This window comes from Neodiprion pinetum, chromosome 1, assembly GCF_021155775.2.
Source record: "Neodiprion pinetum isolate iyNeoPine1 chromosome 1, iyNeoPine1.2, whole genome shotgun sequence".
In the NCBI taxonomy this organism is placed as follows: domain Eukaryota; kingdom Metazoa; phylum Arthropoda; class Insecta; order Hymenoptera; family Diprionidae; genus Neodiprion; species Neodiprion pinetum.
In genome coordinates, this window is record NC_060232.1 from 28,496,085 (window position 1) to 28,523,213 (window position 27,129).

At 43.3% G+C, this 27,129-nt stretch overlaps 2 protein-coding genes and 1 long non-coding RNA gene across 9 annotated transcripts in view; 1 reads left to right on the forward strand and 2 right to left on the reverse strand.

The window, feature by feature from the left end:
- The window catches only part of LOC124224078 (probable G-protein coupled receptor CG31760), a 32,926-nt gene extending 29,871 nt beyond the window's left edge, over positions 1 to 3,055 (reverse strand). Inside the window, exon 1 of the mRNA XM_046636525.2 lies at positions 2,776 to 3,055. The gene's annotated coding sequence lies outside the window, so the exon portion shown is untranslated. The remainder of the gene's footprint in view (positions 1 to 2,775) is intronic.
- Positions 3,056 to 4,505: 1,450 nt separating this feature from the next.
- LOC124224602 (uncharacterized) lies at positions 4,506 to 9,153 on the forward strand. Its single transcript, XR_006884886.1, has 3 exons — positions 4,506 to 4,819; positions 6,204 to 6,335; positions 7,329 to 9,153. It is a non-coding gene; the product is annotated as an uncharacterized lncRNA (long non-coding RNA).
- Positions 9,154 to 10,950: 1,797 nt separating this feature from the next.
- Positions 10,951 to 27,129, reverse strand: part of LOC124224021 (dual 3',5'-cyclic-AMP and -GMP phosphodiesterase 11) — a 92,717-nt gene continuing 76,538 nt past the window's right edge. For 6 of the 7 annotated variants that reach the window (XM_046636508.2, XM_046636507.2, XM_069138102.1 and 3 more), the window contains 14 exons: positions 24,091 to 24,325; positions 22,800 to 23,160; positions 22,227 to 22,571; positions 20,051 to 20,299; positions 18,617 to 18,727; positions 16,304 to 16,401; positions 16,133 to 16,196; positions 15,632 to 15,867; positions 15,413 to 15,512; positions 14,982 to 15,239; positions 14,500 to 14,609; positions 13,950 to 14,355; positions 13,248 to 13,331; positions 10,951 to 13,109 (listed from right to left, as the gene is read on the reverse strand). In XM_046636508.2, the coding sequence (XP_046492464.1) occupies positions 12,903 to 13,109; positions 13,248 to 13,331; positions 13,950 to 14,355; positions 14,500 to 14,609; positions 14,982 to 15,239; positions 15,413 to 15,512; positions 15,632 to 15,867; positions 16,133 to 16,196; positions 16,304 to 16,401; positions 18,617 to 18,727; positions 20,051 to 20,299; positions 22,227 to 22,571; positions 22,800 to 23,160; positions 24,091 to 24,293 (2,832 nt within the window). In that variant the 5' untranslated portion in view covers positions 24,294 to 24,325 and the 3' untranslated portion in view covers positions 10,951 to 12,902. The remainder of the gene's footprint in view (positions 13,110 to 13,247; positions 13,332 to 13,949; positions 14,356 to 14,499; positions 14,610 to 14,981; positions 15,240 to 15,412; positions 15,513 to 15,631; positions 15,868 to 16,132; positions 16,197 to 16,303; positions 16,402 to 18,616; positions 18,728 to 20,050; positions 20,300 to 22,226; positions 22,572 to 22,799; positions 23,161 to 24,090; positions 24,326 to 27,129) is intronic. The other variant, XM_046636502.2, reaches the window with a different exon arrangement.

Sequence of the window (27,129 nt, forward strand, 5' to 3'; positions counted from 1 at the left end):
CGGCTCTCAAGTTATGATTATTCAATTTTGAGGCGGTGGAAAGAGCGAGATAAGTTTTGAAGATGAAATTCGTATCGGTTTTTTGGAACCCCATACCGCATGTTCAGCAAAATATACACTAAAAAGTAGGTAACCACAGTTTTGATAAAAACGTGTGCCGAATTCCGCCACCGATTTCAATCAACTGTTAAAAATATGTGCATTTGTTTCATTACGCTGTTTTTACACAGTCAAAGAGAGACCTTCCAAATATTCCCATTAACAAGGCTAACTTTTAAGAAGACAAATCTAATTAAGACTGTAAAAACTTTGATTCCCAGTACAGTGTTTTCGCTAATTATAAGTAAAAGAATGAATTAGTAAAATAAAGAATTCAGAGTTTTACCGGGTTCTCAAGCGCAAGATGACCACGGAGAGATAAAAATTACGCGCGAACGGAATCCGTTCAATTTTCAACCCCGTTGATGTGCGAGCCAAGTACTGAAACCTCGAATGTAAGCCACCTGTCGATTCCTCATTGACCCACTTGACGTTGAACGGTTCAACCTATCAGTGCCTGTCTCACCTCAGCCACCCCAACTCGAGCAACAACAGCCCCTCACTGCCATCGTGCATGACTCAAGTTATTAATCATTATCGAACCCGGGACTGCGATATTCTCACAAACATTAGTAATAACGGCGGTGATTTCCTGGTGTACTTTTATCCGAGCACAGGCGGTACGGAAAGACGAAGCGAACGGGATTGTAATTTTGTAAAACTCCCGAAAGGCACGCGTATGGCAATTTCTGATCATAAAGCGCAAACCTTCGCTGTTTACATTCTCTCATGAATTTTGAACGAGCAATATTCTCGAAAGCATATTTTATACGTCAGCATTCGAGACGGACATGGTCGTTGGTTCGATTAAAATTTTCAGACACGGAAAGAGAGAGCCGAAAAGTCCATTGCCTTTGGCGACGGATCCGTAAAACCACCACTCATACTTGCAGCAACTCTGACGCGTTCACCGATTGGAATCATTATCGGCGAATAATTTGCGAACGGACGAATGTAGAAGATGAAAAAAATAAACAACCCAACAACACAGCACGGGACTAGAATCCACCTTACAGAAGCCCTGCGACAAGGAAGCTGAGATTTTTATTGCAAAGGTCGTCCGGTTCCCGGGGACGGCCGCGTATAAAGAAATCGTCGAGATGAAGATAACCGTGACGGTATATCTCATTCCGCATCGTCGTTTCGAGCGTTGCTTAAAAATTCACCGGTTACGGAAAGAAGGGGATGAAACAAACGCAAGATGATCTACTTCAGTCTCCTAAGCTCCCCTCATTCTGGTCTCGTCAATCCACACGCGCACATCCATCTCCGTTTCTCTTCCCGAAGAATGAGAGAAGGCTGGATGGACGAGCACTCTCTCATCCTGAAAGTCGTTTACAGCAAACGATTTCCGAGCTTCCTGTTTGCTCGCGGTTAAGCGGTACGCCAAACGCTGTGCAATCATATTATTTTGAATGTGCTGCGCGTACGTGTCATGCTTAAGCATAAAAACGCGTGCGCGAATAGAGGTCTATGAAAACATCCCCCGCACTTGCATAAAAGACGAAGACCGAGTGTCTGGAAGTCACACGCAGAATGAGACGTTGTCACCGCGTGGATGTGGCGTTGAAAATTTTTGGAGCTTTCTTTACGCCTAAGAAACGCTGCCCCGTGGGGCAAGGGGTGGTTTAATAAGATTGCGTTAGGTAAGGCAAGGTTAAGTTAGGTCGAGTCAGGTTCGGTTAGGCCGAAGCTCAGATATAGGCGCGCAGCATTCGCTCCCTTCGTTCGCGATCGATGCAGCCAGCGGCGAGCGACGTTCATTTCCGTGCAGGCAACGCCGCCACGAGGACCCTTAGGGCCGTCCTCGCCACTGCCGGATGATCGAGAGGGTGCAGCGTCCTAGACGAACTTGCAGATTTTGCATAAAAAAGAAAAGAGCTTCCACCCTCTTGGCAGGATATTGTACTACTCGGTTTCATTCCGGAGGACGATGCGTTATCGGTAATCCTCCGGTCTTGGTGCCCGTGATCTAAAAGTACTTGTACATTTTTGCTCCCGCTTTGGCGAGCCGTGCTTGACATCAATCCATTTTCAACGTTTTCGGCGCAGATTTGCCACCCGGAAGTGGATACATGCGGGAGTAAACGAGTTACACGAAGATCACAGCTACACCCACGACCCGTACGATCGGCTACTAATTGCGGCTGGACCGGAAGTAGTTGACCCTGAGTTACATCAAGGGATTACGAAGCAGCGGAGACGCTGATGCGGGGTTATTTTGCGCAAAACTCGGTCCCTCGTGACGCTCCGACGAGGTATTTTTATGTATTTTTTACACTCGGGAGACCCTCGAGCTTCGTAGCATTTACGGCGAACCCTTGCCCTGCGGAAGTTTACCGATCCGTATAACCCATGTGATAGAAACAGGGATAGAGCTCCGGTTATGGAACATGCTCGTAAATAAAAACGCGGGATTTTCGGTGGGTCCGGCTTGTTGGTAGATGGATTAGGATTTTGAGAGGCGAACCTGGCGGCGCGAATCTCTCGAATGTTTATCCTTCAACCTCGGCTGGGTCACGTGCGGAAGATGCGCAAATTCACGTCAGAGTCGGCGACAGGATATAAGGGACCAGTGACAGGGCAACCCTTCGGAAATTGAGTTTCAAATACAAACTACATTGATCGGCTCGGCCGGTTTGTCGTGCAGGGTGCAAATTGAGGGAAATCACTTACCTGCGGTAGCACGTGTCTCGTTCGGAGTATAACGCGGCGGCATCGTTACAACCGCATGTCACGATCGAGATTGAATCCGCAGAAACTTTACTGCCAGTAAATCGACTGGCCGGAAGTAGCATCGCTATATTACGCAAGCTGAGCGCACCATCGCGGTGCGGATTCAAAGGGCTAATTACCCGTCAACCATGCGGAGGTCGACAAGCAGAAAATTCAATATTTTATCTCCCGGCGTTTTCAAGGCCCCCGGGGAATCACCGGGGTGTTCCACCCCCAACCAAGTCTCGTTTCAGACTGCTCGCAAGCTCGCTCAGCTGTGCGGCAAACGGAGCTTGCGCTCTTCTTAGCGACACATTTTCTACGTCATGGCAAATTTATGATTACTCGGGAATGATAACGGGAGAAGTTTTCACTCAAACCTGCAGCTATTACACTCAAAGATTGAGGCGAGGCAAGGCGAGGTGCCGTACACGGTCCGAAATATCTCTCTCTCTCTCTCTCTCTCTCTATCTCTGGGGGGAAATAAAATTGAATTTACTGCCACGGCGAATAAAATGATACCCGCCCGTTTGCCACCGTCAGAGTTCGTAGGTCTTGCGATTGCCGGGTATATGGAAAAAATATTGGACCAGCGATATACCAGGGAGGCACAAATTGTCAATTCCTTTGAGGATAAGTCGATACTCTATGTCTTTATGTGTCCTCGTTCTACGTATTCGATTTACACCTTCTCGGTTCCAGCGAAACCATTCGCAACGCCTTAACGGTACAAATTGAGACATCCCAGCGGAATCAGACTCTGTCTTGAATGGATCCGGAAATATTGAAAGGGTCGGCGAGTTCTCGCACTTTAAACTACGACGAAGAGGGCTCGAAGCCTTGCAACTATTCGTCGAATGATTTCGAGGGTCGCACTTCGATAACTCTTCACGATATTTGCGCAGCTTCAAGGTTCGACGAGGAAAAGCTCATCGAGGATGAAAATCCTCGAAGGCGTTTCAAAATGAAAATTTCTATTCGGTGAATGAGACCAGCGACTCGACCGTGACGTGGATACATCGAAGTATATAAGGCGTCACGAGGTGATTTAAAGATCGATCGATCAGGAAGTACACCAGGTGCGGAAAGTTACATCGCGAATAAAAGCGAGGAAGGACGACGCGACCGGGTGAATTCCTCAACAAGAATAGCCGTCGATTGTCGAAGCTTTGAGAAAGTCGAAAACCCATTTCCGTCGAGATATCCGTTGGACAGAGCAGGGTACTCCAGCTACAGAATCGGTTCCACAAAGGACGTAGTTTGCCGGTACTGCTGGTTGCCCAATTTACTGAACGAGTTTTATCCTGGACGAGGTATCTGTTTTGGGCGCGCTTAATTTGATAGTGATCATGGACGTTGGACGGTCCGCAGTGTCTCTACTTCGTTAACCAAAATTCTCCTGCATTTGACTAGAGTGCAGAACCATCCAGCTGTTAGTGCGAGTCCTGATACGGGTCAAGACGGAAGCGCTTCTCCTCCATTATAAATTGGCCGACATCCGGTTGGCGGGTGTAACTCATCCGCAATATCGCTAACGACTGTTCGGCAACTTGCCGACAATTGTTCTGCCGTTCCACCTCTTACATCGCTTTGCTTTTGTCTGTAACGCTGCGAACGGTGCATCGGAAATAGTATGTAGGTCTGTGGGAGCCTCTAACTCCCCGGCAGACTTCTAGCCGGCGCGTGTACATCCATCCGATTCTATAATAGACTTTGGAAGAGTGCGGAACCCGAAAGTTTACCCAGGAGTCAGTCGCCAGCTGCTACTCGTGGCGAAATCACGCTTTCTTCAGACTATCGCAGACCCAGTTTCCCCCTTGAATAAACCGCTAACGTCCGATCGGATCCCAGTGCCTTGGAACCTTCATTAAAAAGGGAAAAGATACAGGATCGAAGCAAAGCCTACTCTAAGCGGTGGGCGACCCACTCACGGTTGAATTATAAACAACCTTTGAATAAATTCTTGTACAGGGGATTTACGCAGTAACGATCAGCTTCTAAGCCGGTGAGTTTCTTCCTGACTCTATAAGTAAGTTGCCAGGGCGCCGGGAAATGTTTACCGACTGATTAAACTTAATTTGAATTTGAGGAACCTGGGTAACGCCTAAGGCTATCACCCAGCCATAATATGCAAATTAACAAAATTTCTTCCTTTGAAAAATATTCAAGTTATTATCGATGATCGTAGGATGGTATTTTCAATTTTCAATGAGAACACGCCAGCATCTTGAGGTAATTTTGAATACCACTGAAATTCTGGATTGCACAATTTTTTTAATAAATTCTCTTCCGATAATGCGTTAACTTTGGCGATAATTACGAGTCTCGAGAATTTTTTTTTTCGCAACAAACAAACGTCTAAGTTGAAATTTCAACCAGTTAATGCTGGAATTAATAACGTGAATGTCTGAAATGGGTGAAACGCAGTTGGTATTCTATCCTAAATAGCTTGTCCTTATTCCGCGACAAATTTGCTGACTGAAAGGCAATTGAGCTTTCGACTTAAGAAGTTCACCGAAAATCGTGGACCGAATTATTGAATCACACTTATCTTTTACTCGCCGCGACTTGTGAATGCTGAGATACAGGAGTCCTGATGAATACTGTCTGAAATTAAGATCTCCAAATCCGCCAAACTAATTAATTTGTGCAATTCGATTGTTTAGGACTTGGCCGAAATGTATCAAAAAATAAAACCAGTCCGCATTTCACGTCGTAATGTGGGCACTAAGCTCGAATTCGACATTAAGCTCTGCAAATTAAAAACAACGTATACATGACACTCAAGCATCTTTAACCTTTCCACGCGTAAATTGATCGAATTTCGCGAGTACTCATACCTCCAGTTTCAATCACAGATCGACGACATTTTAACGCATAATTTCCCGTCAAGTTCAGTAAATCTACATGATCTTTGAGCCAGATTGTTCACAAAAGATGAGGTATCAAAAGATTGTATCGTGGATGATTGACAGAAATAAACGGAGAAATCTGTTGTATGAACGTGTAAATGTTCTATGATGTTAAAGCAAGCAGTTTCTCAAAAAGAGCAAAAGAATATTGACCCGACTCATAAGTTACTCAGGAAGAGGCCGGCTCCAAGTTTTTCCATTTCGAGTTCAGTATAAGGAATACAGTTCCAGGAAGTAAGCCCTAAATGGCAACCATGAGTGCATTATATTGTAATTTGATGAGCTCCAACGATTGGTTCCGGTCCCAACTTAGGATCAAATTGACGTGGGTAGGATACTCTGTCCTCAGAGGTTTGCGTCCGTAAATCGATTATTGTGGCTTTGGAAATTGACGGAAGTGGTTTGTTCGCCACAATGCGGTCCGCAGTACCTTCCATAATTGCTGATGCATGCGATTTTTTCAAAAATATTCCGCAGAAACGATTCGGTGCAGTGCAGCGGCTCAAGGGTATGGCGATAGACATCAAGCTTTCCAAATTCAATAACATCCCATGGGGATTCCGGCTTTCCGGTGGAGCGGATTTTCCCCATCCACTCACGGTTGTCAGGGTGAGTAAAAAAAGCACATGTTTTTTCAAATATTCGCAATTCCTGCTTCCCTTTTTGCATAATCGTTTACTCCTGGTGGGATTTTCCCATTTTTAATCTCGGTCGAGCATCAAACACGTTTCTCCGCAAATACTTTGTGGCCGAAGGAAAGAGCTCTGGCTTTTCACGGGCAGTTGTTCAATTAATTATTAGACCGTCACACGGTGACCAACAAGCGAATGACCTAGCCTGGATTGCATTCACAAGTTTTTCCGAATTCCGTAATAAAGGCTCGTAGGAGGCTCGGGAGTGCGGAAACGGAGATATCGATTCATCAGCGATCTTGAAATTACTTTTAATGAGCTCGAAGCACGCTTTGGTACTTCAATTATCGTCGGTTTTCTCTACCTCGAAGATTCTGTCACCTCCCCAGTCAAGCCTGTCAAGTATCACTTAACGCGAAGTGAACGGATAACCATTGACCGTGTAATTCCGGTATTCAAGCTGAGAAACGAGCGAAATTTTTCCCTCAGCAAAAGACACCGTCTACTCGAATCACGCTGGTTTTTCAGAAAGATTCGATCCTCAAATATAGCATTGTTCCAGTTTCTTGCAAACGCTCGAGGCGGTTGCACAAAGCTCAACGATACCGAACACCAACAGATGTCCGAGAAACTTAGTATTTCCGTCGGTAAATCATTCATAATATATCCGTCCATAAATAACTTGAAACTGGCAGAAACTTATCCACTGATCGTTACTCGGAGCATACGAGTAGAACGACCTCCTTTTTTATCCATCATGCGTGCGCAGACTCGGGCAGGTTTTAAAATCGAACGGCTAAAGATTCCTCCATCTTTATCGCGTTAATTTCGTTCTTGCATCTTCAATAATGAATCAGGAGATTCTTGATCCCGCGATCCAACCATCTTCAAATTTTTTACTGCTCATCCAACAACACCGCGCGATGTTCAAGGGTGAGATAAGAATAACGAATTTTGAATCCGAATTAAGGTGGCCCGGGGAAGTTTGGCCGACGATGCCGGGCTGCAGCCAGGTGACGTCCTGATAAGAGTCAACGACAGTCCTCTGCAGAATCTGACACACGCACAGGCACACGATTGGCTGGTGCGAGCCGGTAACAACTTCGTTCTCTCCGTCGTCCGCAATCATCGCATCGCCAAAGAGGCCCATTGACCTCCGGCCATTCCTGATCGTAATTCTTGTCCGACCTCTCGTTCAGCTTTTCGAGACGGTCTCGGGATGGATTTATATTTTCCAATGCTACAAGGGTACGAGACTCGAAATGAGAAAATAATTCCCGGATGGCGATGTTGGGTATTCAGAAAACCCCGCGCGGGTCGCAAATATTTTTATAGTTATGATATAAAGTGACTTTATAGGAAGATAAAAAAAATATATTGCTATATACTTTTTCACTGTACGTATTGTAGTTTGATTCGTGTTCTATAATTCGTAATTAGGTAGATACGCAATTAATGTTGACATCCTATCTGTGAATTGAGCGGGTCACATATTATAATGGACACGCCCGTATTTTTCCATATCTCGTTCTGCGTGAAGAACGCAGAATTTCCGTATCAATTGCAATGATCGTTTGAGCGAATATCCAGATACGGATTTGTTTGTGCAATTAACGATTTGCAGTTGACAATATTTGATATTCGCTGGTAGTGACTGAGCCATTTATTTACTGTCATACTTTGATGAAAAGTACTATAATTACGGTGACTGATCTTGATAACCCGCATTAAAATAATCCGTAAAAAAATAACCGGGCATAAATAACCCAACCACAAACAATCCGTGATAAAAAATTGACAAACAATTAAATTATATTAATATTAAATTGAATTTCACATGTATTGATATTTTTGTTTGGTCTATTTGGTCCCAGTACTGATAATTACCGACCAACGGCTCAAAAAATCGATATGTTGCATTTTAAATATTTCATTCAAAAAATTAGGTAACGGAAAAATACTGGAGGCCGGTGACAGCCGTACCGTAAACATGGCTATACAGAACAAGCTTAGGGGGTGCGCTGGTCGATTTCGACGTGACATATACATATATCGCCGGATATTGCAGTCGACGTATCTCAAACGCGTGAAAGGGTTCAACAGTCCCACTCCATAAGCAATTATGAACAAAAACATTCCAATATATTTTCATTCGACGCAGAAATAAAGAAACGGCATGGATTTTACTAATTTAATATTGCAAGCAATTTCGTAGAAAGCACGCCGTTTCTTTACTTCTGCGTCGAATGAAAATGTATTTGAATTTTTTCGTTCACAATTGCTTATAGAGTTGGACTGATGAACCCTTTTACGCGTTTGAAATACGTAGACTTCGATATTTGGCGATATATACGTCAACGTCAAAATCGACCAGGGCACCCCCTTGATCTTGTTCTGTATACCTAGTCATGTTTACGGTACGACCAGGGGGCACCCTCTTAAGCTTGACTTCATTTTCCTTCTATTGGTTGAAGAAACTCCTTTTATGTGCTTAAGATTTGTTGATATTACGTTCGTTCAATATGGGCCGGGGATTCAGCGCAGAGTGCGAGCTTGGGAGATAAGGGATCCGTTGTTGCATTTCATTTGCTTGAATTAAGATCCGTTGAGTGATAGATCTATAATGTGCAGTTGGTATACGTAGGCATTCAGCTACTGTCAGTATATCCTACGTGTATGAATGAGCGTGCGTAATTCGCAGCAAAAGATTTTCTTTGAAATCACTTACAGCCACATGGATAAAAAAAAAAAAAACAGTGTGAGCGAGGTTGTAAAAAATTTTCGCGACTCGATTCTACGCGCTGACAGCACACAGGGACTCTACGATTAACAAGTCAAATTGGTAGCTAACAAACACCTGTGTATTATTCGAACCCCCATCTCCCCCTTGGCGTTACATGCAAATCAAAAGAGCTCGGTGAAATTATTGCAAAACCCCTTTCCATTCGAACGAACAATTTTCACCTCCTGAAAATTTTTCTGTATTCAATAATATGCCCAAAGCGGTGTGTAGTCAAAGTTTGACAATCACTGGAGTACTCCTAAAAAAACATGGCGAATATTTTTATAGTGAATTTTTTGGTCGTTGTATAAATTACATCGTTCCAGTATTATTTTTGTGGTAACTGTCTGCACGACACAAATATTACATAGGTATAGAATCTACGTGCGGTATTGTGTGTTTAATCACTAAAGACAACATTTATATTTTACGCGTACACTCTTTCAACTTCGTAATAACTTCATTGTAAAGTATCCTATCTCTCCTTCTTACCTTTTACGGCGGACGCATTTACTTTGACTGCCTACAGGTACGAAGGGAATCCTCACCTTGACTCGATTACACTTCAAAAGGCTAGTAAACTGGTGTAATAAGACTGTTTTATGAAAAAAATTCCCTTGAAACACACAGGCCTTTCAGAAATATTAGCTTTTAAGGCGTGTCGTATACATAATATTATAGTAGATGTATATTATATATACATACGTTTACCTCCTGCAACACTAAAAAAAGATTAAATAAGAATTAGATGCGTTGAATCCTTTTGAAAAAATATCGTTTCATTTTTACTGAATTACAGGGTAAGCCGGCGGGCTATTTGCTCAGACTTTTAGTATACAAGTGATTCATGACTTCTAATGATTTCAAGTGATTTCAGATGATTTCAGCTGATTTTAACCGACTGCAGCTGATTTCAACTCAATTCAACTGACTTCGTATACAATGTCATCGGATTTCTTTCTTATTTCGAACGACTTTGAAATGCCTTCAAACTAGGGCGTGCAGTTGATTTCGCGATGCACCATAAATGCTCGTTAATACAGATTGAGCAAAAATGGGGCTATGAAAATCCAAAAGTCAGATTTCTAAACTATCGATTATCGACCATATTCAACTTATCGACCATACGAACACTTCATTGTCCCTCGGTGCGATGAATAAAGCAGTGTGAGCGAATCGGTATTCTTCCGATTCGTAAAATAAAACTCTCGGAATGGTCAATAAATCAGTTTCGAGGCAAAAAGCAAGACACGCGATCAATCCGTTGAACGGTGGAAGGACGCGAAAGATTTACCTGTCAGAGAGCTCTCCGCGGACGTGATTCTGCCGAGATAGTAGATCATGTCGCGTTACTGTCTTATGATTAAGGCGAGGAAGATTACGGCACAAGGTAAAATGGATGAGAAAGAAAAAGGAAAAGGATGAGCACTCGTGGATCAAGAAATGTAAGTACAATATATAATTTAATTTCATTTTAATATATTAGATATTGTTCACGTAATATATTTATATTTATATGTATATTATATAACTCTTGTGCTGTAATTCACCTTAACAATAATCATCATGTTTTTATATTCTTTGCTTATATGGACGAGTTACACGAAACTGTACAATATACATGTTCTTTGTTTATCTGTATACGTAGCAACGTCGTTTCGCGTTTAAATTAAAACCTGTAGGTTGCGTCAACGATTAGACAATATCAACTCATCATCAATTAATCGTTGAAAAACTAACGTTAAATAAAATAAGATAAAACAACGAAACATGTATAAGAATAAAGGAACATTAACGACACAACGCGATGTAAGTAACAAACACGCACCGTACGTCTGTAGAGAAAACACTCTCGCAAACTCAAGTTACCAAAGCTTTTCTCAAACTGATTATCGCTCTCAGCGACGAAACATGTCGGTATCCTCAATTTCGAGCGGGTCTTCGCTACACGTTAGACTGACGGTTGAAAATGTTTATATTATTATATGTACACGTACAGGTAATTCTCAAAAGGTAATCGTTTCGGTATCGGTATCGTGTTGCGCCTGAGGTGTGCATAATATTTATGTTTTTGTGCGCGCGTCCACCATTTTGCACAAATATTTCTAGTTCTTTATTCACTCAGTACACAATTGTTTTAATTAAGACATAGACATGATGAACGAGAAGACCGCACCTTTTCGATTTTTTCGATATAAATATACACTTTGGTTGAATATTGTTTTCACTATTATTATTATTTTTTCTTTCCTTTCGTCTTTTACTTATCCTGGTTTTATGGAGTAATTAATAATATTGGTTAATGCTAATTAAAAAGAAATACCTTTGCGCACGCAGTATGCCTACATATAGGTGTATACGTATAATTGTGTATTTATTTATCTAGTACTTAGCATATGTATATGTATATATAAAACTTTTCTGCAATTTTCATCAAACTACTTACTATTATTAACGCTCCAACGGTTCGCCGCATGGCTGTATAAAATACAATCAGGTACAAAAGTAGCATCCACATGCTCGTTCATATATAATATAAATCAGAAGTTTAGGTATTTCGCTAAAATATTCTGCATGAATTCAAACAGTTTATTATTACAGACGCAAAGCAGTACGTCATTAGATATTTACTGTTCATTAAATTGTTCTTGATTTTTCAATTCGCTTTTCTTTGGTGTTCTATTCATGCTATTTTGCGAATTCATTTCTTCATCTTTTTTTTTCTTACTTATTCTCTCATTTTTCGAATGCTGTTTTTCTTCGGTTTAAATACATAGGATTGCAATCAACCGTTGGCAGCGTTCCTTACATTACACCCTACATCGTAATAATATTATTTTTAAAGTTAAATAAATAATTGGTGCGCTGATGTCCTTGACATATAGTATACAGAGCACCGTGACAGAGAGCAAATATTTCAAAACGTGTTCTCACCCGCCTGACAGCCTTTTAAATGACGATTATATTTTTTTTTAAATTCTTAATTAGGTTATTATTTCATTTAATTGTTTATTCGTTTAAAATTTGGTTAAAATCACGATTTGACGATTCACACTTAGTCGTTGCTCATGTTCGAGGAGGAAAACTGAACCATTCATCGATCTAGGTATTTACACTTAAAAACTTAAGATATGCTTAAGTCGTGCCTAGCGCATCATAGCCGTTTTTCAATACTATCGCTCTGTCGCCGAGCGAACGAACCGAGAATTAAGTCTTTGTATCAGTCAGTATCAGGATTCGCTTCGACCGGTGACGGCGGTAGCTTGAAAAGAGTTTCGAGCCACACGCAAATCTATAAAATCAAAGTATCAAGCCATTCGGAATTCACCCCGTGTCCGTATAGTTGCACTTACATTGCACATAAACTAAACGGCAATTCGATGCTATTATATGGTCCCATTAAACTCGCTGTACGAGGTCACCAATGCGGTTGTGTCGAAACACGTCGAATATCACCGAAGCAAATGCCTGACACTTGGACTTTGTATAGGTAAAACTTTCCGACTGACTCGAATCGTTGAATTAAACCGAAGACTCAGTCAAATATCGCGTCAGCTCTTTTGACAAAGAGCCCAACGTGAGTTCGAATTGCTGTTTACATATTTGCCAGGTTTAAAACGCGGTTCACCCTCAATCCCCTGACACGACCATGAAAAGAGCTCATGAATTTAATCCTGTTCAAGTGCTGGCCGAGTAGGGATCGCGAGGACGGTATCGAAGGTGAAATTGAGGAGGCATAATCGTTCCGACGTTATGCATAATCTACTGCTCGATACTGTGACCCTCGTTAGTGTCTTCAGTATTATCGATGTCCGAATTTTCCGAGGGTGATTCAACCAAGGACCTATCGTGATTCGTACGATGATTCATGCTTTCGCTTTGCGAATTTGCAATCTCAATCCAATGCTGTTTGTTACTTCGAACTCCTTCGCTCAATGGCTCTAGCTTGTCCGATAGCAGCGCGAATGCCTGTAAAGATAATCAATTCATTACGTAACAATGAATTATTTTCTGGTACATTTAACGAGTGTCATAAATTCACAATCTTTGTTCTAGTTAGTCTAGTCAAAATTGTGCAATTGGTATTTGGCATGAAGCTCGGCCTACCTCATATATGGGAAGGCAAATTGAATCGATAAAGTCGACTTGCATCATCGGTAGTTGGTCCTCTTTTTCTCTGTTCATAATATCCTGTAATTACAAGGTTTGTGTGATATTTAAAACTTTTATTTTTCGTGGATTAACGATCTTCTTCAAATGTCAGTATGAGAACATACGCAACAAAGTGTTTTCAGTAAGTTGTTATGATTATTGAAGACCAGTACTGACTGCGGAAGAGAAAAAAAAAACACCGCGTGTGCCAACAACGGGAAAACCGAGAGCAAAACTGTTTCCCGAACGTTAAGCTCCAAGAATCTCACTTTCGTAAATCATCGAATACCTGTTCGCCGGTTGTAGATTATTTCGTGAAATTCCAGGCACCTGACTCACCTTATCTGGCATGGATAGGAGAAAAATAAAGTAAAATTTCACCGGAAAATGTCTTTCTAATAACAGTGACAGGGATGTGGAGACTCGTGTTGTACTTACGCGTGTCGGGAGAGAATTATTCCAAATGGTTAGAGCTCCATTGAATTTCCTACTTTCAAAGTGTGTCAAAAACTAATTCATGTCTGCAAATTACGCTGGTAATTACAGCCGAGGATCAGGTAAATTCGAGATTGAATGTGACAAGATTGTGCTTTGGCACAGGCGGTGGATACGCGGCTCATAATTAAGGCGGACTGCAAGTTCGCCGAATCTACTTACAATAGGAGTAATGTTCAGTGTTTGTCTCTCGATATCACCCTGTTGGAAGAACTCAGTGCTCACGAGTTCGGCGACGCGTTTTTCTACCTCCCAGGGTTTTGTGATTGCTGCCAAGTCGCAGACAGTCATCAACATACCACGTAACAGTTCACGGTGTTCACCAAGCGCCCAATTGTACGACCCACCCTGGGCTAAACTGAGGAAAGCTCCTCTCTTGCGAAAATAGACGGCCAAATCGGTCGACAGGATGGCCTCCTCCAGGACCTTGACTATTCGGGAATATTCGTCCGGAGAGACGTTCGCTAGGATCTGATTACCGTGGCTGCTAAGAATCATCAAGCATTGGTCGAAGTGATGGTGTTCCATCGTAGACGTGGAATAAAGCCGTGCCAACGGCGAAGACGCTCTAAATCGACAAAAAACAATCCCTCTGTTACGAGCGTTCTTCAACCCGCAGAAGAAGTTATGCCAACTTTCATCGACTCGGATATTATATATTATGTATTTATACGGACGGGGTTGGATTGTATTCGACGAAGAAACAGCTTACTTGATTTGAAACGAGTTGTTGGTGCCCCGGTGATCAAGATCGTGACACAAGCAGGCAATTATTAATGCCAGGCATTCGATTTCTCCGAAGATTTTCCACCATTGAGTGGCCTGAAAAAACGAACGACAGCATTAGGTGTATTTAAAAAAAAGTCTGATCACTGGAATGTAAAGAATTCCCCAAACAAATTTTTGTCATGTATTCGTGTAGATACGAAAATATTTGTCTCAAAAGGTTTGGCAAAACAATTTTAATTAAATTCTCCTTGTATCGAAACTCGGTTTACGATGAAAATAACAAATTATCAAATATATCGACTTTTTTTACGTATTCTTTGTTTTTCCTTGTTTAAAAATAACTACTGGTGTGGTGGTGAAGATTTTATTTGGAACCAAAGTTCGGAATTTTTCACGTCATGCGTCATCGCTGGTCGTTAAGACGGAGTTAAAGTGCAATAAAATTGATATTTCCACTGGACTTACCGTCAGGATGGCAAACATCATCTGTGACACGTTGAAAGCGTGCCGCCAGTTATGATACGTGACGTTCCTATAATTCTTCTTGACACTGAGTAACCATCGGCAAAGAACTTCGTAATCTATGTGAAATCGTTCGACAAAGTCGAGATCTAGGAACATGCGAAGACAGGCAGCGAGCGTCTCGTCGTCCTGCATATGAATGTCGTCGAACTTAAAATCGTGGAGCTGGAAATGCGCCGAAGAAGGAACCCGCAATTCCTGCTGAGTGGAGCAAATGCCCAAAAATAAATGTAAGTATCGACATTTGGCTAATTGTTTCGAGACGAAGACTCCGGTCGTGAGAGTTAAAAGAATTATGAAATCCGTATTATATCTCTAGAATCGTCTCAGTTTCAGATCAACACATAAGATACTTTTGATTTGAATGAACTAACCCTCAGTCTTAACGCGTCTTCTAGAGACGCTGAAGCGTGATAACTCAAAACCTCAAGGGTGACGCTCTGCTTCGCCATCGCTATTACAGCCTTTTCATACCTGTAAATGGAATCAAAGAAACAAAATAATTTACTTTCTTGACACATTACGTATTGATAAATTAAACGGTATAATTTATATTTCCCGGGTGAAAACGGCTCAATTACGGCATTACTCACATGTGAGTGTTGTGGATACCCATACCACAGAAAATGGCAAACGCCTCGACGAAGTTCTCGTCATTTTTAGTAAACGCGAGGTCGTCGAACTTGTTTATCAGTTGAATAACGCCTATTATCTGCCCCGACGAGTTCTTGATTGGCATACAAAGAATTCCACGGTGGCGGAACCCTGTGCCGTCGTCAACCGACGGGTCGAACCTGACGTCCTCGTAGGCGTTGGGGATGTTCACCGTCTGTTGAAGGAGTAATACAATGTAAGAAGTATTGCACTGGTCAGGAACGATAAACTATTACGAACTGAAAAATATTCACAAATATCCATTCTGACCGAGTAAAATTGCATCCGAATCATACTGTCAATATTATACTTTTACTTTCGGAAATAATATCGATGACAATGATGAAATAGCAAATCGTGTTAGTCTCTAATGAAAGAATTTCAGGCCGCGGTGAAATGGATGGAGAGTAATTGTAAAAAAAAAAAAATTAAAGACTCACCTCTCCGGTCGTCGCTACGTAACCGGTAATACCGACGTTGATAGGAAATCTGCTTTCAAAGGGACTGTAAGACGTGAAAAAAATAACCATGGGTTAAATTAGGAGAACTTTATACACCATCTGTAAAAGGTGTAAATAAAAAATGGAATGGCAATTACAAACTTCATTCACCTAGTGCGGGAATCCGAATCCTCTCCGGCGAGGTCATTCGCCTCGAAGTCAAAGACGCGGGAGAAGCTGATCTTCGACGCCTTGTGGACCAAAAGTACCTGTGCCGGGAACAAAGCGGAAGATTAATTATAAGCATATCTCTGTAACGGGATTATACAAGTATTTTACATGGATCGAAATATTCAGCAGAAGCGTCGGCGTAAATTAATGGATAAGAGATCAGTGATTACAGGGAATTGCGCGGGCATTTCCTCTTGTATAAGTCTACATAACAATACGCGTTCTTATTTTTAGACACGATCTCCGAGCGAAACGCCTTCAAGATTTGGCATCGTGAAAAAAGCAGCTTCGTTAACAAATTATCTTCCTCGACTGACGAGGAGGCCTTTCATCTCAACTCACATTGTCGGCCGAGCGTTCAAACGAATTTTCAATTCTCGATTCCGGAGAAACGTCTCAACCAATTTGGACGATCGCTAGATGAAAATTCTATACAATTGCATGCGAAATTTTCAAAAGCTTTGTTACTATACTTGAAAAATTTCTTCCCGTATTCATGTCCGCCCCCCTTGATCCGCAAAAAGAATTCTTGGAGTATGGAGACGGGTTCATAAATAAAACGATACGGAGTCTCCGGGTTTGATACGGTACGTGTCGAGAATGCTCGATAAGCGGTTTAAGGGCATCGAATCACCCCTCGTAAAGAAAATCGTGCTGACCGGACATCGCCGTTTCCAGATATCGGACACCGGGAAATCCAGGTGGTCAAAAGGCACGGCAACGGATATCGTGATGCAAATTGGCACAGAGTTTAAGGCGTGAGTCAGTGCGTGCCGTGCCAGCGGGCAAAGTCTTATAAATAAACACGGACCCGTGGCGCACGCATCGCGGAGACGAGCATAGACGATATCGCCTCCTCTCGACCCCTTTTCGAAGATGCCAAGGAAGCAGGTGCCTCTCGTGTCCGGTGCAACTTGGAAGCCCAAGAGCGATAAAGTTGATCCACCAGATTTCTAACCGGGTCAACTTTCGCTAGTATTTTTCTAAAATTTCCTCCATTAGAATGATTGCTACAGAAGAATCGATGAACAGAAGATATTCGGACTATCTGCACGTGGATCGCGAGTAGAATGATGAATAGTGTTACAATTTTAACGTTTACTTGTACCAAAACTGCGGTGAACTTTCCTCGAGTGATTAGTGCCTGGATTTGATACTCGCCGTGATTATCGTGTCAAAAGTTTGGTTTCCACCTTTTGCTTTAGGCGAAATACAGCAACGGTCAAAATTCTGATATCGTACCCCGTAATTTCATCAAGTTTCAACCCCTTTTCCAACCCTCGTTTCGAGAGATGATGGAAACAAGAAGTAATTTCCACGGATAATACCAAAATTTTGATGGCCACTCTGCCTGCTTATGTCATAAGAGATAAGAAAAATTTCAATCTCTCTTAATTTCTTGCCCTGTGTCAATCCGTTAAAAACTGCCGAAGAAATCCAACATTTATTTTCCGGCAATGCCTGCGATTGTGGAAAAAATAAAGAAGAAATAAACTTTGCAGGCTTTTAACTCCTTTTCAGGGGTCGTATTTTGTTCCTAGGTAGCTTTCGTTTATGGGTGTAACTTTGAACCTAAATCATGAAAAACGAGTCAAAGTTCGAGACAAGCTTATCCGAAGATATACACATATAAACTTTGATTTGACAAAATTCAGATTTCTAGCCAGCTTAAACTTTGGAAGAAAGATCGCGTTCAATAAAAGATTATTACAAACAAGCTCCAGGGTAAAACGCACCGCGCAATCGATACCTGATGTCGTTTTATAAGGGGATCGAAACAACGACAAGAACTTTGCACCGATCGAGATGACCGATGGTGTAACTCTTTTATGACAGAAACCGTCATCAAGCGTCCCTGACTCGGCGTATAGGAATTCTGTCGTAACCACGTGCTCCCCACATACATGCTACCGCAACGGAGTGTACGTACTACAACATATATAACGTAATCGGCGTGATATATGACGCAACGAACTTTTTACCGTCCCGCCTAACGACTTCGAACAGCGATCCTAACATTTCGTGTATCGTATACACGGACGTACACATCCGAGGAAATATGTGGAACGGGGACCCTGAGGAAATGGCGCAGTTTCTACCGCGAGTTATTTAGTTCAAGCGTGTATATGAAAGAAGGAAAAAAAAAATAAAATAACCGTGACTGCTCGAGTCCCTATATAAGGGCCGCTGCTGATATTATATGCCTTATAGATTTGGAAACATTCCTGCACGTTTTAAACGTTGCACACTTACCTGGACTCGTTGACACTGTATGAGGGACTGGGTGTGGGTCAGAATCCTAAAGACCATGTGCTCGATGGTGCTCTGTTCCTCGAATATCATCCGCGCCAAATCGAGAAGAACCTGCGCAAACGCAAAAGGAACAAAAGCGTCAGTGGAGATCAGTGAACACCGGGCTTTCAATTTCACTTTCGTTAGATTCATTCTGCGATGGGCGTGGAACAGCTTTTTCTAGGAAAAGATCAAGGAGGGGCCAAAGCACGAGGTATGATAATGGGAGAAAAGCGATCTTTGAGCGAAACCCGATACTTTGGCTGAATCATTCACAGCTTTCATTTTAAGGGCTACTGGGCGTAAAGGGTGTAAATAGCTTGGAAATGGGGGTAAAACTCGTCTTAGCGATAGCCGATACACATTTTGACATAGGAATAGAGTTGACGAGAATTTAAGAGACGGTAAAATGGAGACAAGGGAGATTTACTTCTGAAAATTGGGTTGATTTCCCAACGGCCAACGCGTAGATTTTTTTACGGAGGAAAAACACCCTTTATTGACAAAGTGATTCGTCGAACGGTCATTCGAAGTAGCTTTGTTATGATGTAAAAGTTGGATTCTACGCGTAAGTCGTGGCCACTTAACTCTTGTCAGATTAGATTATGTAGTCAATTAATACAAAGATAGATTTCGCGATAGATAGGACAAGTGTTTCGAGTCCGGTTATCTACGATTCCGATCGTTAGGAGTGGGAACACGTAAATTAGACGAGTTCACAAGCTTTTTGCTAAGTCATCTATTGTTATATCCATGCATGTATATATCACGTAATATAAAGTTTCAGGATTAATAGTAGCCGAGGTAATTTCTCCATTATTGAAAAATTGAAAACGTCTTGCACGGATATCAAGAGACCGTAAAACTCAAAATCCAACCCACGGTTGATCTGTACTCTTGACACAGCTAAACTCATAAGTTCTGACACTTGATGGAGCGGAATTTCTAGTAAAATTCAACCGACGCACTTCAGACGACATAAGATACTCTCTTTCGAGGTGTGTTGATCTTCCGAAGATAAGTAAAATCGAGTTAATCAAACACGCGATGACCGATCAAAAGAATAACGCTCACGGAATTCGATGAGAATATGGATATACGTACATTACACGTAATCTTGTGCTACAACAAAAGCAAAATGTTCGCCAATAGGCTCGCTCGTCGCGAACGACATGGCTGTATACTCATCTCAATCTCATCTGCGTTGGCACACAGTTTCCGATTACAAACAACAACGTTAACGTTCACGTTAACGTTAAGTACCTAGGGCTCAGTGAGGAATAAGGGGGACACGTGTTTGAACACCCCTAGGAATAGACCCACTTACCGTGATCACTTTCCACCTACACAACATCGTTGGTATCGACCGTTCACCTATCGCGAAATCGACTTTACCTGATTCCTTTTCACCTCCAACTGACTCTTCTCGTAGAGCTGTGCGTTCCTGAGACCGATACCACAGAACTGGAGATATCCGGCGAACACCTTTTCGTCTTGCGTTGTGAATTGGCCCTCGCCCCCGAGTTTGTTGATCACTTGGGCGACTCCGACCACGTCTCCGCTGCAGTCCTTGATGGGCATGCAGAGCAGAGCTCTCGTCCTGTACCCCGTCAACGCATCTATCTCCCGGTTGAACCTGGCGTCCTGTAAAGATGACCGACAGTAAGATAGGATCGCGTTATTATTCTTTAAAACTATTCGATCTGCAGGAACGCTCTCCGAATCAAATGTATCAGTGACACAAATTCGGAGAGTATAGACGTGCCACAGTAGTGAGAACGATGTCGGCCCGTAGAAAGCAGGAGGTTCCGAAAATGTTGAAGATGCGTGCTAGTTTCGGTTACACTTATACTACAGTGCATCATTCGGCTTGAATTACTGCTTCAAATTCAAACGAAGTGTAGTAATATTCGGTGGAGTAAATACTGTATTCGTTACGGGATTCGTTAATGGCCTGAGAATCTGTGGAATTTATGAAAACCTATACTAAATAAAACTGTAAAGATTTTCTAATCACTCTTGCACCTTGTTTAACCAAGTGATTTGTATTCGTAAAATGCGTGCTGCAGGAAAACCGTGTAAAAAAATGCTGAGAAGAGATCATCGAGGATTGAACGTACGCATATGTTTGTGCGTCGATGTCGCTTCACCTCTTCATGCACCCGAATGCCAAACCCATTGTCTCGACTCTAGGACGAAAGATGCACGGAAGCGGAGGATTGCAGTGCGTCTGCGGCGAACATCTGCTTCACCGTAACACATGACGCGTCCGTCCGTCAAGCCAGAACGCAGCAGCTTTAGGTATACATATATAGGTATGCGTATGTACATACATATATATATATACACCGAACGGCAAATAGTAACATCCTGCTAAGTGTTAGCCGGAAATCACAGCTGGCTTGACAGTCGACGAGGAATGAAGATCTCGCCGGAGAAGACAACGACGGAATTCTATGACGCAGCCGTTTCTGAGCCGCCTTATAATATACGTGATCATATAAGAGTTTTGTCGCCTCTAACCCGGCTATATATATATATATATATGTGTGTGTGTGTGTGCGCGCGTGTGTGTATGAATGTATTCGATCGCGTATAATGAGGTCTGGGCGTCGTGACGCGGAGAGATTGATTGCCGTGTCAGGTGACAAATTTTCATCTTTGGTAACACCGATCCACACTGCGTGGACGAACGAATGTTTTCACACCTAACAATAGGCTGGATATCACACTTGCGGCAAAAGTCTTGCATCGACGTACGATTTCTTTTTCAGGAGAGAAAAAATTTCTCCTGTGGTACTCAGCTTTGAAAACAAAAAGCATACCAGAATGAGCCTCAAACTTTGACAAATTTCTCATCCGAATTATGTGACAAATAATCGACGGTGAGAGAGCAATTGATATCATATCTGGAACTAATTAGAACGAATACGTAGTTATCAACTTCTTATAATCTTTCAATGTGCATCTCTAATACACTTGGAATAAGATCTTTCGTAACGAGTATCGCATTCGTATATGAGCACGGAAAATGTTGAGATCCAAGAAGTAAATTCTCCGAATACGCATTGGACTTTTTTGACAAACGAGCAATTTTTTTTGTTTTCATGAAAAAAAAAAGAAAGAGAGAAAAAGTACGAAACGGAATTTCGGAACCGCTGTCCGCAATTAGAAACAATTCGATCGTTATCGTAGGCAAATTTGGGCGTTCTTGGTGCGGTAACCGACATGATATTCCGTCCATCGATCCCGTGCGGCACGCGTTATCAGGAGTCTGGGTCACACATATACCGTGTACGAGAGGTAATCCATTAATATGTATGAGGTCCGGACCCTTCAGCTCCGCCTTTGGTTGGGTACATAGAGCTATTACCTACGTATACCTCCGTGAAATCTGATATCCGACATCAATGCGAGACCCTCAAACCAAGCCCGCAATTGCAACCAGCACACATGCCGCGGGTGTAAAAAGGCACGAACGAAAACGGAATGGGGTAGGAAAATGGTTGTGAAAACTTCTAGGAAAAGAAACCCCCGTTCTTCCTCGAGAAACGAGAAACGAGAAACTTGCCTTGTACGCGTCAGGAATATTGACGGGTTCTCCGCTCTCGGCGACGTAACCGACGATCCCCGTACCCCAGGGTATTCTAATCTCGTCTTTCTTCTCCATCTCAAGGAGGGTGGACCTCGAACACACGTCGAAGAGCTTCGAGACGAGACATCGACTCCTCGAGTATGATTGATTCCTCCCTTGACCGTGATCACGGTTCCGGTTATTGTGGGGCGTACAACCGCCGCCCCTTTCACCCTGGACTAGAAATAGCGATCCTCTGTCCGCGTGCAGCAGTGTGCTAACGTTCTGGAGAATTTTGTGACACAACGATCTCACGTCCAGCTCGTTGCAGATATCCTTTACCTGCGTACAGAGTCAGGGTATAAGAAGAAGAAGCAGTGCGGTGTAAGAGATCAAATCTAACCGGGAGTTTTCGGTGAAACTCATCGGTCGCCTAGATTCGCTGGCGTCGTAGACGGTGAGTTTCACAGAAAACGTCCGGCACGGTCCTCGAAAGTGGATCGAATCGCCGCTCATAAATCATATTTGAAGACTTTTTCGTTCCAGTCTGCGAGACTCGTGGAAAATTACCAGTTCAAATATGAGATCCTTTTCGTCGAGGTGTCGCAGCTCGTGCCTCGAGCGACGTTGAGGTCGTCCCGGCGTCCCGGCTCCGACCTGCTGGTTTCCCGGCTGTCCCGGTTCTCCGGAGACGCTCAAAAAGGTCGGCGTCCCGTCGATGGTGTTAACGATCGGCTTCAAAAGGCCGCCTCTCTCGAACTCGTGGGCCGATATCTTTCTGACGGGTGTCGTCGCTCCGGAACCACTTCCGCGACTCGAGGAAGACGGGGCCGCGTGCGTCGGGCTTGACAACTCCATGCAGCTCCCCGTAGCCGAGGTTGGTGTCGCGTGCGAGAGCAGCCACAAATCCACCGTCTGACGAGTCACCTTCCTGAAAATTAACGGTCAATCGATACGGGGGCGTTAGACCGGATCGAACGGAAGCACGATCAGAGCTTAATTATCAAATGACCGATTTGTTCAGCAAACGTGACTGTAATGAACGGATTAAACGAATTAGCATATTTAGCATATTAGTATCGGCAGAAAAATATTTTCTTACAGGAAAACGTAAGGGAAAATTCACTAGAATTGTTACACTGAAAGGTTTCCTCGTAGGGTTTGTTCAGGAAAAGACCCTCGTCCGTAGCAAGGAAACCGCTTTCAAGCGTCGCCGGTAAGTCTTTGAGGAAAAAAGAAGTAAGATGAGGAAAAATAAAAATTTTCATCATCCTCAAAGGCGGAAAACGATAAAACCAACGGTTTCAGAGTCCACGATTATCTTCTTAAAAAAAAAACTTTGAAGCGAACGAAGTAATTATTTCGAGATATTACGTGCGACTAGCGCTTCAGTTATGCGGTTTGATATCCTTCCGGGAGTGTTGAAATAAATTACCTATACACATGTAAGAACAAAAAATCATCCATAAACAAAAAACAAACGCTTTTTCAAAGTTCAGCTTCTGCGCGCATGTGTGCGAAGTGTCACACATACGCAGTCTGCGCAAGTAACGCAATTGCGTGCGTCCAGCAAAGCCCTGTTAATATTCACAATACGTATGTGTATCGACACGAGTTTAACTCCACCCACGGTCACTGAGCATTCAGCCAAGCGTCTAACGCGCTAGTGCACGTTGTGCCAATAAGTACTTTGCTCGCAGTGGCAATTCGCTGTGATGTTAATCCGACCGAGTTATCAAGGGGTCAATCACTCCGCCGACCCAATATAATGATCGAGACCCAAACGAGGCGAGAATTTAGACCCCCGGTCCGTAAATGTTCCCCGGGTCTCTCGAATCGTCGCGCGTGATTTTCTTCTCACCTGACAAAGTAGTCGGTGACAAAGTCCGGATGCTCGTCGAGCCAAGCCTCCATCCGGGCGTATTCCGGATCGTATATCGCAGGTGCCGAGGATACGTTCGTGTAGTAAAACTTCATGTGTCCACCACCGTCTTGGCCCTGCTGGGAGGCAGAACCCATGGCGTTGACCCCCTGAACGCAGGGGGCCGCAGTTTCCGCCGTCATCCTGGGCTCCTCTATGCTCCGCAGATGCAGGCCTGGAACAAGATTCGGGTAGATAATTAGGGGCGAATGAAGTTCGGGGCGCGGACGTTCTTCTATGACAGGACGAGCTCGGTTGAAACGGGTGAAAAATGCTGATCGTTATTGTTGCTGCTGTTATTATTACAGTGAAACGGCGAAGGCGTCGCCGCACGTCAGCATATTCCGGGATTATTTATCGGTGCGATAAATTTTCCATCCCCTTGTTCGCAGCCGGCGTTTCACGTTTCTCTAAGCACGATAAATATGCGTTATATACACTGGCGATTCTCGCGTGTTGTCTCGCGGTTTGAGATTCGCGTTATACGAACCCACGTCTAATTAGCCCGCACGCGTCGCGTAAAAGACTTCCGCATAAATCAGTGGGCGACGAAAAAAAAAAAAAAAATTAGAAGAAAAAAGAAATTGCCTCCCCTCCGACCGTAATTGACGGCGAAGTCTAACTAGCTGCTGTTTATCTTGACCACCGCGAGCTTCGTATAACTTGTACGGTATAAACGACGCGTAAGGCGAGCGTATAATAATCGCAAGTTAGAAATTACGTCACGGCAGATTGTGCACCACTATCATAATTACAAGTCGCATTAGACCGAGTTGCGAATGACTTTATTCCAAAGGCGCATCGTTCAGCCAATCAAGAACGAGGTTGAAACCCCAACGAAGACGCGTGATTTCGACGCTCCGTGCAGGGCTGCGGTCTGGCGGGTACCTATTAAAAATCGTGTCAAGGGCCAATAATCGTCGACAATGACGGACCCGGAAGACGCTACTCGGATTGACGACTGTTTTTCTCGGCCCGAAGGACGCGATTCACGAGTAAGCACAGAGTCAGAGTTCAACGGCTGAACCGGGGAAGATAATGTCGAAGGTGCACAGGGTGAACGACCATTTGAACAGATCAAATAATCATGAGGCTAAAGTTGGTAACGTTAACGTAACGAAACATCGGGGAGGAAATTGCTATTTCGCAAGTTTACAGTGACTTTGAAGTACTCGAGTCATCAAAAATATGAATAAGTTTTCCCTTGTTATGATTTAGTGCATTTCAGACATCCCTGCAATTGTGAAATAACGATTTTTCCGAAAAGCAAAACGTTACGACAACGTCACCAACTTCAGCCTTGTAACAAATTTGAGTAAACGGATTCATAATTCGAGTGAACATGGCGTTGAACAAAATTCTAATCATCGATAATGTATATATTTATACAAAAAGGGTGAAAAAAAACTACCTATTTTTCTCTGTCCCTCATAACACGAAGGTCCAAATATGATACCAGAGATCAAAGATATTGGAATTGCATAAATCATCTCTGCAGCTTTTGAAAAGGTGATGAATTTTTATACAAAAAATCTTAACGCAAGAATCCGAGGACTTTTATGGCGGTAGTTAAAAGCGCAAGGGTGCAGAGAGAACGCAAGGGTGGTTTTCGGTAAAGTTCACGGCTACACGACGTCAGTTTGTGAAATTGCACGGTACGAGAGGGGTGTTTTGTTACTTTTGAGTACGAGTAAAGAGCAAAACCGTGCCGGTAGAACGGGTCGTAACGTTTGACGATGCGCATGCTGCAGAGGACGCCATGAATGGAGGAAGAGACGAGATGGCGAATAAATTGAACAAAGAAAAGATTTCTTAACGTCTGCTCGAAAGCTGCGGTGTAGGTAAGGCAACGTCGACCCATTCCGGCATAGAGGAGGAAAATTCCTGCACGCGGGAGAGGGAGTCTTGGACCACGCGAAGAAACTCGTTTCATCCTTCGTTCGACCTTGACACTCGGCGGTAGCCGTCCCATGCAGGGGCAAGAGGCGAGGCGCTTGAAAGAAGAAGAACAAGAAGAAGAAGGATAAGAAGCAGAGGAAGAAGAAGAAGCACAGTACAGGAGAAAGACGGGGGCAAACGGGAAAAAAAGAACAGCTCAGCAGCCAGACGGGTAGGAATTTGTAGGAAACAGCTGGCAGCCGCAACAGCACCAGCAGCAGCAGCGAGCCAAAGCCAAAGCCACACTTTGGTACAGCATACTTCTGGAAAGCCAAAGTTTTCACCCGGGATATTCGGCAGTGGAGAAGCTTCATTGAGGTCAACGTCGACTCGGAACGAACTGCAGGTTTCATTATGTGGCTTCCATGTTATTTACAGAGGACAAGGCTGCGTCGATTCCGGGGATCCGCAACAGCGGTGAGAGTTTGCCGAGAGAACTTGACTCTGTTGACCACCGCGTCTCGGCTATCGATATCCGATTGAGAGATCGTGCTTTCGGAAGCTGCAACGCTTTTCCTCGGCCCGTGTAACATGTGTAATTCGTCGAGCGCTCGACGCCGGCGAGCCTGACTCATAATATAATCATCACGGACAAGCCCAGGTGAGCTGATATGGGTTCCGCACTGCGTCAACCCGGCTCGTAGTCAGTTAAAAGTCCCTTCACATTCGCCTAATCAGGCGTGACGGAAGCCAGGGCGAGGACAGAACCCTACCGGGGACAAAGTTTTCAGGTGAAGAAAAAAAGGTGGAGGAATAATGGGGGAGATTGGAGAATGAGAAACTCGGCGACAAAGTGCGAACGAGACAAGGAAAAGGTTGAGGTACGATTTAATTTTACTTGAGCGAAAAACTCCCAAGGTACCTCTCGACTCGCACTTTGAGTTCATCCGAGGGGTTAATGAGGGAGGAAAAATCGTCCGAGGTATTTCTGCTTTGTTTTAAAATTTATTGTACAATTGTATATGTACGTATTCTATTCTATGTGGCAATAAAAATCGATTGTTCAGACAATTTGATACGTGCTACGAACTAACGAACGAT